The sequence below is a fragment of the Glycine max genome, chromosome 15 (genome assembly GCF_000004515.6).
Source record: "Glycine max cultivar Williams 82 chromosome 15, Glycine_max_v4.0, whole genome shotgun sequence".
NCBI lineage: Eukaryota > Viridiplantae > Streptophyta > Magnoliopsida > Fabales > Fabaceae > Glycine > Glycine max.
In genome coordinates, this window is record NC_038251.2 from 386,463 (window position 1) to 397,676 (window position 11,214).

The 11,214-nt window shown below is 33.7% G+C and overlaps 1 protein-coding gene across 1 annotated transcript; it reads left to right on the forward strand.

The window, feature by feature from the left end:
• The first annotated feature begins 3,576 nt into the window (after window positions 1-3,576).
• Window positions 3,577-7,705, forward strand: LOC100782329 (ATPase 9, plasma membrane-type). Its single transcript, XM_041009776.1, has 8 exons — window positions 3,577-3,917; window positions 4,020-4,322; window positions 4,393-5,520; window positions 5,599-5,908; window positions 5,995-6,509; window positions 6,603-6,776; window positions 6,871-7,053; window positions 7,134-7,705. The coding sequence occupies exons 2-8, from the start codon at window positions 4,254-4,256 to the stop codon at window positions 7,410-7,412; spliced, it is 2,658 nt and encodes an 885-aa protein (XP_040865710.1). The 5' UTR covers window positions 3,577-3,917; window positions 4,020-4,253; the 3' UTR covers window positions 7,413-7,705.
• The last annotated feature ends 3,509 nt before the right edge of the window (window positions 7,706-11,214 follow it).

The window sequence follows — 11,214 nt, forward strand, 5'->3', positions numbered from 1 at the left end:
ATTATATTTATGCCATCATTTTTATTTTCTTAATGGTCATTATTATAAACTATATGGATTATGTGGCAAAGAAAGACATCATGAAAAATAACGGAAAGAAAAATGGGGCTAATCATCTTATTAGTAGTCAAATTCATCTTTGTTAACAAAACTAGAACCATTGCATTATGAAGGTAAAGACGAATCGTCCACAAAGGGTTAACGCATTGTTGTTAGAAAGCCACAATTTTGGCAGTAGCAGGCGCTGGAGGCGATAGTAACAACCACCTCGAGCCATGATTAGAAGAGAAGAGAGTGATGGAAACAGAGCAAGCAACATCTTTTTTGCATCAAACTCTGTCCAAACATAAAGTCAATCCTTTGGTGTGTATTGAAGAAATGTCTACAAATACTGTCAAATATGAATGACAAAGGATGCCAATTTGAAGTGACCAAGATGGGCATTACTTCGTTAACAATAGATATTCTTATTGTTTTCCTATTTGCTTTTTCTAGTTGGTAGCATACCGGACGACCTTTTTCTATTCTCTTTTGAAGTATCCTTCCATACCCGATCCTTTGTTTTCTGCAAAAGCACAACTTTTGACCCATATACTCGTCTTTTTTAACTAATCGCAAGACATATCCATTCACAATCCACATACAACTACTTTTAATTTTTTCCGGATTTCATGAAGCCCCTTGTTATATTCTCATTTTCATTTTTCTAATATAAAAATGAAGAAATTACATTCACTCCTCCTAAAGTGTTCTTAAACAAACAAAAGAAATTCAACTTGTAAGGTGCATAAATTATTATAAAATACTCAAATTTCATTCCCATAAAAAAATATTCTTAATTAGACACTTGACTTTTATAGATTTCATAATGTAACATATATTTTATTATTTTATTTAGAGGAATACTAGTGATAGTGTTAGAGATGATAGTGTTGACATTTCTCTTTCATTAAGGATAAAAAACCATCAAGTAAAGTAAGTATAATTAATGATATTAAAATTGTATTCCAAATATATTATAATTTTATTGCATTATTTATGTGTCCACAATTCACAAAAATTATAAAATATATTCTCTTTTTTTTTCACGTTCATATCTTACAAACAAGATAATCTTACTCGAATTACAATTCAGCATTAAATACACTTTATCACTTTATAAGGTCTAATATCTTTAGCTAAAGGGACTAGATCCAAAATGATAAAGAAATACACACCTTTAAGAACATCAAGTTGTGAATTGAGCTATTCAGAATATTGCAGTCTTCAATTGCAAAAATAGTAACTAATTAGTTAAGTAAAAAAAATGAGGTTATAAAACCACAATCTCTCAATCTCTACTTATCGCCTCCTCATCAAATCTCAAAATATGGATTGATTCATATGGTTTACTCTCTTTCTTACCATTATTTTCATGTAAAATATTAAAATTTCAATCTATTGCGAGAACATTTCTCTTGTTGATAAGATAGCCCAGAGTTAAAAGTCCACATGATGCAAACGAATAAACACAGAATGAGTTTCACATTTTCTTTTATCGCTAAATCTTTTTCAGAAGAAAAAAATAGATTGGTAGCCTTATCTGTCACTTCTGTGATGCAATTAATTCTTCATCCGGCAACTTTAAGCATGTGAATGGAGACTGTCTTCCATGCTTACAATCAAGACAATGTTTGTTTCCAACAACGCGGACCAGTATGTCCCTTGAAGTTGCAATCATGCCAAAGTCATAATATAATTGTTCTGATTGCAGAGGAATAGTACAGACTACAGAGAAAATAGTGTCAAACATTGCAGGTAGTGACCATACATTGAGATAAAATGCACATTTTCTAGCCATATGAGATAATCTTATACCTATTTCTTTTCAAGTATAAATGCACAATTTACCAGATTTATCAAGTACAAAATTAAAGCATGAAAGCTAAAAAACCAAAACAACCAGGGAGGGGGGTAAAACAGTAAAAATATTGAGCACTAGCACTTTGTAATTGTCTAATGTAATTATGTAAACAAAAATGGGTTTACTGTTTTTTGCGTCTGTTAGTGGGTTCTTTTTGCATGCGAAATTTGCTCACGGGGTGAAAAGAATGGCTGTTATAATCTTAAAATGTTCTGCTTCATCATGTCTTACTACTATGTTGATCTAACTTTGGTAAATTTAAATCTTTTGTAAAGGTGGGTGGGACAAAAGACTCCACTATTATAACCTCATGCCTAATGATTATTCATCTATCTGGTAATTGATTTTGTCTCCCACAACCGTTTAAAGCACAAATTTGATAATCTTAAGAACATGACTATGAAAAATATATTTTCGGTGTAGCTGAATCATAATCTCTTTGATGGGATGTTTCACCTTAACCTGCCCCTCATCTCTTCTCTTCTCTTCCCTTCCCTTCCCTTTCCCAAAATAAAAAGGATGCCATAAATCAAGGTCATATCATATCTCCGTCTAAGCTAGTTAAGATGCTAAGCAATAGGCCCTCAATCGATTTGGCCTGAATCATATAAGCGGTAGAAAAAGAGGGGAACTCTACTTGGAACAACATAACGTACTGATAGTGACAAATTTGAAACTATGCTAGTTAAAACTGCGAGAGTCAAAATAATGATGAGTACACCAGGAATCAAATTTTTTTAGTCATGTGGAGTTAATTAAGATCCCAAAAAACAAAAAATTAGTGTGAACAAACTATCCTACTGATCTAGTTCTACTCCAATTTCTGGTTCATTGGAACCGAACTCGTTGAGGATACATTTATGACACCCCTGTTGCTTTTACTTGTAAACTAGATTTGAACATCATTCTCATGCATACTTGGGACAGATACTATTTTAATTAGTGTTATCCAAGAAAGGAAAGCCTCAAATTCAACCATGCTCTTATAAAAAAAACTTAATTTTACTTGGGGAAGAAAGTTAGTCCAGGTGGTTTGGGCCAAGTTTCTAAATATCATTGGATTCGGCCTAGCTAGGTCCATAAATGGAATATCATTTGACTTTTACCACGGGGAAGGACGCTAGGCTAGTGCCAAGTGCACCAAATATGTAATCATATGATGCAGGGTGCACGTTCTGTTTCTGAATTGTAGAGGAGAAAACCCCACAAGTATAATAGGCTATCAATCAGATCGAAGGTAATGAAATGAATTGCTACCTGCATTGAAGTCAAATTTATATATTAGGAACTTAAGGTCAAATTTTTTTATATAGAAGTTTAAAATAATATTAGTTATTAATTTATTTTTATTTTTTTAGATTTCTAAACTACAAAATTATTACTATCAAAAAAGCTATAAAATTATTTATTAATGTTTCATAATTAAACTATTCTAATATGGACATGTGAGGGTGGGTGCCCATGTATTTATAGCAATATATAACGCTGCACCTTCTATTTTTATTTTTCTCACTAATTAATTATTAAAATATTAAAACATAACATAATTATAATTATTTTATTGTGATGTACATTTATCCTTAATGGACCTAAGGCAAATGTGTCCATGGCTTTGCTATTTACACGGCCATGTTGAAGCGCATGACAGGGGTCAAACACAACGAGTCCCACTGCTTTGCTATTGGATTGAATTGGTTTGTTACAAAATAATAATAAAAATGAAAGAAAGAAAAAGAAAGAGAAAAGACCGAGTTTGTTAGTGAACGAGTGGGAATGAGTGATTTTAGTGCAGAGAGAATGGCAAGGAGAAACTCTAACTCAAACTCTATTTCGTGTTGTGTTCCTTTCCATATTATATATACACGTACTTTGACACTTATTTCTTAAACAAGAAACTAACTTCTTCCTCTTCTCTCTCTTTCTTTGAATCTCACCTGAGCGTAACTAGTAATAATAACAGTTAGAGAACAACATGGGAAGTCTCGAAAACATCAAGAACGAGGCAGTTGATCTTGTTAGTTTTCTTATTTCCTTATCTTTCTAATTTGTTTGTGTTGTGTTGTATTGTCAGATTTATGTATTATATTACATGCAATGCAATGTGATTGGCTTGCAGGAGCGGATACCTATTGATGAAGTGTTCCGAGAATTGAACTGTTCGAAGGAAGGTCTCTCAAATGAGGAAGGCCAAAAGAGGTTGCAAGTTTTTGGGCCCAACAAGTTGGAAGAAAAGAAGGCAATAATCATCAATTCAGTGATTCATATATTAGAATTAATTAATATGTAGACTAATAACAAATATTTTCATTAAATCAATCAGGAAAGCAAGGTGCTAAAATTCTTGGGTTTTATGTGGAACCCTCTCTCATGGGTGATGGAAGCGGCAGCCATCATGGCAATTGCATTGGCAAACGGAGGGGTAAATTGATATGCATTAATGAATTTGAGTATTGAAACATAGCATAATAAAATATAAATGTATGGTGCAGGGTGAGCCTCCGGACTGGCAAGACTTTGTGGGAATCATGGTGTTGCTAGTTGTGAACTCAACGATTAGTTTCATTGAAGAAAACAACGCTGGGAACGCCGCTGCAGCGCTGATGGCAGGGCTTGCTCCGAAAACAAAGGTTCTGAGAGATGGAAGGTGGTCGGAGGAGGAGGCTTCAATACTGGTACCGGGAGACATAATCAGCATCAAATTAGGAGACATAATCCCAGCCGATGCTCGTCTCTTGGAAGGAGATCCACTGAAGATCGATCAGTCAGCACTCACCGGCGAGTCCCTGCCAACAACTAAGCACCCCGGCGATGAAATCTTCTCTGGCTCCACCGTCAAGCAAGGAGAGATTGAGGCTGTTGTCATCGCCACTGGGGTCCACACCTTCTTCGGCAAGGCTGCTCATTTAGTCGACAGCTGTAACCAAGTTGGCCATTTCCAGAAGGTCTTGACCGCCATCGGTAACTTCTGCATTTGCTCCATCGCTGTTGGGATGATCATAGAGATTGTTGTCATGTATCCAATTCAGCACCGCAAGTATAGGAGCGGAATCAACAACCTCCTTGTGCTTCTCATCGGAGGTATTCCCATTGCCATGCCAACAGTGCTTTCTGTGACAATGGCCATTGGTTCCCACAGGCTGTCGGAGCAAGGTGCTATCACCAAGAGGATGACAGCCATTGAGGAGATGGCTGGAATGGATGTTTTGTGCAGCGACAAGACCGGAACTCTAACACTCAACAAGCTTACAGTTGACAAGAGTTTGATTGAGGTTTTCGCCAGAGATGCTGACAAGGATACGGTGATGTTGCTTGGAGCTAGGGCCTCCAGGGTTGAGAACCAAGATGCTATTGATGCTTGCATTGTTGGAATGTTGGGTGATCCAAAGGAGGCCAGAGATGGCATCACAGAGGTGCATTTCCTACCCTTTAATCCAGTCGACAAGCGCACAGCCATAACATACATCGACACTGAGGGTAACTGGCACCGAGTAAGCAAAGGTGCACCCGAGCAGATTATCGAACTTTGCAAACTTCGGGAAGACGTCAAGAAGAAGGCTCTTTCCATCATTGATAAGTTTGCTGATCGCGGTCTTCGTTCCCTTGCTGTTGCCAAACAAGTGAGAATTGTATCATTGCATGTGATGTGCGTGCATGGTTTATTATTTATTAATTCTTTTTCTTGAATTGATTAACAGGAAGTCCCAGAAAAGAGCAAGGAGAGTGCAGGAGGACCGTGGACGTTTGTTGGTTTGTTGCCACTTTTTGACCCACCAAGGCATGACAGTGCTGAGACCATAAGGCGTGCTCTCAATCTGGGAGTGAACGTTAAGATGATCACTGGTGATCAACTTGCTATTGGTAAAGAAACTGGTCGCAGGCTTGGCATGGGAAGCAACATGTACCCTTCTTCCTCTCTCCTTGGTGAGCACAAGGATGAGTCCATTGCTGGCCTTCCAGTTGATGAGCTTATTGAGAAGGCTGATGGCTTTGCTGGTGTCTTCCCTGGTAAAATTCAATTCAATTATCACATGCATGCATATATACATGCTTAATTATCTCATTAATTAATTTCAAATGATGTATCTATCTAGAGCACAAGTATGAGATTGTGAAGAGACTTCAGGAAAGGGATCACATATGTGGGATGACAGGAGATGGTGTGAACGATGCTCCTGCGCTTAAAAGAGCAGATATTGGAATTGCTGTAGCCGATGCAACTGATGCAGCTCGAGGTGCATCTGACATAGTCCTCACGGAGCCTGGCTTGAGTGTGATTGTGAGTGCAGTGTTGACAAGTAGAGCCATCTTCCAAAGAATGAAGAACTACACCATATATGCTGTCTCTATAACAATCCGAATAGTGCTGGGCTTTATGCTGCTTGCTCTCATCTGGAAGTTTGACTTCTCACCTTTTATGGTTTTGATCATTGCCATACTCAATGATGGCACCATCATGACCATTTCCAAGGATAGGGTCAAGCCATCTCCTGTGCCAGATTCCTGGAAGCTCAGAGAGATTTTTGTCACTGGAATTGTGCTTGGTACCTACCTCGCTGTCATGACTGTTATATTCTTCTGGGCTGCTCATGCATCTGATTTCTTCTCGGTGAGACAATTTTCTTTAAAATGAAATAATATTTGTTGTAAATTAATTAATTTAAGGCATCAGGTTGCTTAATAACATTATATATACATGCAGGATAAATTTGGCGTGAGATCCATCAGGGAGAACTACAGTGAGCTCACAGCAGCTGTTTACCTTCAAGTGAGTATTGTAAGTCAGGCTCTCATCTTTGTTACACGGTCAAGGAGCTGGTCTTATGTTGAACGTCCTGGCATGTTTCTTCTTGTTGCCTTTTTCATAGCACAACTGGTACGTACGTGAGTTGTAATCAAATTCAAATGGGCTTGCTTTCATTGCATTAACTAACGATTGCTTTATATATGGACTATTATTTCTTAATTAGATTGCCACGCTGATAGCTGTGTATGCAAACTGGGGATTTGCAAAAATGAAAGGGATTGGATGGGGTTGGGCTGGTGTCATTTGGCTCTACAGCATTGTTTTCTACATACCCATGGACATACTCAAGTTCATCATCCGATATGCATTGACTGGGAAGGCATGGAATACTATAACTGAGAATAGGGTAACATCACAATCTTAATCTAAATGTTTTTATGTGAATATGTATTTCTCTGACTCTGACCTTTTTTATGCATCCATCAGGTTGCTTTCACCACAAAGAAGGATTATGGAAAGGGAGAGAGAGAAGCACAGTGGGCTGCAGCTCAAAGAACATTGCATGGCCTGAATCCACCTGAAACGGAGGAAATGTTGAATGAAAAGAACAACTATAGGGAATTGTCTGAACTTGCAGAACAAGCAAAGAAGCGTGCTGAAGTTGCAAGGCTAAGGGAGCTTCACACACTAAAAGGCCATGTTGAGTCTGTCGTCAAACTCAAGGGACTTGACATTGAGACGATGCAGCAACACTACACAGTTTAGTTTCAGTGTTGCTGCTGGAACTTAGGTTTAGAAGACAAAATAAAAGAAGAGAAATAGACATTTTTATTACATTGCCCTTGACGTACCTCTCAAATCTCATTTGGATTTTGAAGAATGCAAGGGCTCTAGAATAATATCCAACAATTCGAGATTGTGCAACGCAGTCCATGGTTGGGAAGGGTTTTTCTTTTTTCTTTTTGCTGATGTTATCACTTATCATCAATTTGTCTTATCTTTTTGCTCTAGAATAATCAATCAATGAAGATTTTTTTCTTCACTTTTTGCATTAGTATACTGTTTCCTAAACGAAAAGGAAGCATTAGTATACTGTTTCCTAAACGAAAAGGAACGTGTAGAGCTTGTTCTAACCAATTTGTGACAACGTTCAATTCTCCACTCAACTTCGCGATCATCAAAAATTGGAATTTTGATGAAAAGTATCATAGGATTGGGTAAACAAGTTATTAACATTTCATCGAAATTCTACTCAATTATTTATTTAATCTATATGTTTTAAAATTCTATACTTTATCATAATGATAAATTTACATTGGATTTTTTTTTGTCTAAATTATTTTAACCAGAAATAAAAATATTTATAATGCCTTTAAAGTTCATTTTTCTAAAATACTATTATGTTATTTATATTAATTAAATTATAATAGTGAATGAAATAAAATATCACAAAAAATATAATAGTGCAAGAAAATATCATACTATATAATATTTTTGAGATATTAATTTTTAACGATGATGAACAGTATCATATGATCTATGTAGTCGATTTCATCAAATGAGATAAAACTTTATTATTATTGTGGTATAAAAAATTATAAAAAAAAATTATATTTTTAAATATTGTTATTTTTTTATTTTGATATAGAGTTTTTAATTTAATGTAATATATATATATATATATATATATATATATATATATATATATATATATATATATATATATATATATATATATATATATATATATATATATATATATTAATTTAATGACTTTTGAGTAAAAAAAGATATATGCTATCACTTCATAAAATTAAACTCAAGTTATACTGTTCTCTTTAGGATTTGAAATTTCTTTAAATATAAACTAGTTAGTTATTTGTGGATACACAAGTCAATTTGTTTTAGTACTGAAATCATGTTTAGATTAAAAAGTCAATTTTTTTTAATGTTTGAAAAATTACAATTTGAGATAAATAAATAGACTTTGGTTGGGGTGCATGTAATTTAAATAGATGTAGGATTAACAATAATTCATACACAATTTTAATATAGTTATCATTATACTTCTTGTTTACAATGCTATAATATTTAATTAGAATGGTACTAAAGTATGTTAGGAGTTGTATAAGTTAATAATGAAAACATCAATGAAGACATTGGTGATAATTGATGTTAAACTTTAGTTCACAAATATTTTAGGGAACTAAATGTCTTTACATTTAAAAGTTCATCATCAAACTACTTTACAATGATAAACCAATTATTCTTGTTTTTTTTAGGAAATTATTCATGAAATCTTTAAAAAAAACCCTATTATAAATATTACATATAAGATATGTTTTATATTACATGTTACATTATACTCTTACATTGAAGCATTATCACCAACTGAGATGCATATCTTTACAATATAGGATTTTGAATTAAAAGTGAATAATATGGATATATGAATCCCGATAACATTAATTTCTTTAAAAAACAATTACTTGTGTATATAATGCTGAAAGAGGTGTCACACCGAATTTGGAGTAGAAGAGCAAGAGCATGAGAATGGAGGAACCAAGCGTGATGACACTGCCAAAGAGTGTGCGGAGCTTGGTCACTATGATGTCCATGATTTTTGTGTGGATCCAAAATCACATATTTAATAATAATAAGAAATTAAGAAATCTAACTCTTATTAACGATTTTTGTGAGTGTGTTTTGAAATCAGGAACACCTTATTTAATCGAAATTATTTTGAAATTGTATCTGCGACCAGACATTTCAGATTGAATTCAATTTTTTCTTCAAAACGGCAACACTACGACTTTGGTAATTTTCTCTTCTATTTTAACTCCGCATTTGCATTTTTTTTTATGAATAATAAAATATATTATGATACTATTTTTTTGTTATTTCTATGTGTGCTGGGAAAAGTTTTTTTTTTGTGTGTGTCATGTACTCTTTTTTTTTTAGATTCACGATCTTTTCATTACATAACTTTCCCTGCCTTTGTCAATGCCTCTCTCAACCGGATGATGATACTCACGGTCTTGGGGGGAAAGTTTATGACATTAAAACTGACACTTGATAAATATTTTGTTGTTGTTAAATTAATAACATAATTCTACAATTTTAGTTTCTAAATTCCAATTGTAATTGTATAATATAATCTATGATTTGATTGAATTCAATTAAAAAAATTTATGTGAATCTCACACTTATTCATTTAATTTAAATATTTTGTTGCTTTCCATTTTCTACTATTTCATTCTAACCAAACCAATCTCACAGTTAATAGAATATGCTACCATGAGAATGATATAACATGGTGTTGCATTTGACATTTTTAAAAAGGATTTATGGGCATAATTATTTTATTAAAAAAATAAACTATGAGACTAAATAATCACTTATATCATAATGAAACATTTTGAATAATCTACTTATATTTATAATTTTTAAATAATAGATTAGATGAGACGCAATTAATGACTTCTACCACAATGTAACAATTTGAAAATTCTACTTATATTTAGCTCCCACATCAGAAACTCTTACACTAACTGGACTAAATTATCCTTAATAACTTTTTTTACCATTCTAAGCATATAAATAATAAATTTGTTTATTTCTCCTCCCCACCCCCTGTGAACAAACCAAGGTGTCTCTCCCCTCTAGACCAAAAATAGTTATCTCAAGTAAGCTACAACACTGCCATACTGGATCGATGCTCGATATATATCATTTGCATATTATCTCTATGTTCCCTTGGTCAATAAGGTGCTTTCTTCTTGGTTTGCACAACAGTACAATGAGATAAAAGAACCACTTGCACGGGTATATCTCTATGTTCCCGTGATGTATTTGTTTCAAGTGTGACCACCCAGGCCGAAAACATTCTAACCATTTCTTAGAACATGAGATAATTTAAGCCCAATAAAGTAAACACGCGTTAAACATGTAAATTCACCATATTAAATTGTCCCCAAAATATTCAAACAAAAGAAGTGAAAAAAAATTAGTGACTACTATTGTTGTCTCTTCAAAATAACTGCAACAAATAAAGGGTGTTTGTTAACTCATTGACAAGTATACCAAATTGTCATAAGTAATCTGAGTGTCGAGTCCACAAGAATTTTATTTGTAATGCAAACCTAATTTTCAAGCAGTTATAAGATAGAGAGATAAGGAATTATAAGTGAGAAATTAAAGGAAAAAGAAAAAGGCAAAAAGACAAAAAAAACAATAATTTAAATGTGAATGATAAATTCATAATGCAAATATGTTGAAACCTAGCATGCCAAAATTATTTGTAATGCAATGTTAATAATTTTTCTCTATCTAATGTTATTTCAATTTTTACCCACATCTACTATGATATTCTATCTTTGATTTCCCGTAAAAAGAGCTTAATTTATCTATTTTCTCTCCCAAATTCCTTTACAAAAATAAAATAATAAATCTCATTAAGATTAAAGATGCATGAAATAAACTAAACAAATATCACTCTATTCCTAGATATGATTTCATTTAGATGCTTTTTTCCCCGTTCTCTAGACAATAACAATTTTCCAATGCA

Bases quoted from the DNA above. Each gene is read 5' to 3' on its own strand.
- LOC100782329 (XM_041009776.1), top strand. From the start codon at position 4,254: ATGTGGAACCCTCTCTCATGGGTGATGGAAGCGGCAGCCATCATGGCA. The intron at 6,777-6,870 runs GTACGTACGTGA...TTTCTTAATTAG, and splicing joins CCTTTTTCATAGCACAACTG to ATTGCCACGCTGATAGCTGT. The intron at 7,054-7,133 runs GTAACATCACAA...TGCATCCATCAG, and splicing joins ATACTATAACTGAGAATAGG to GTTGCTTTCACCACAAAGAA.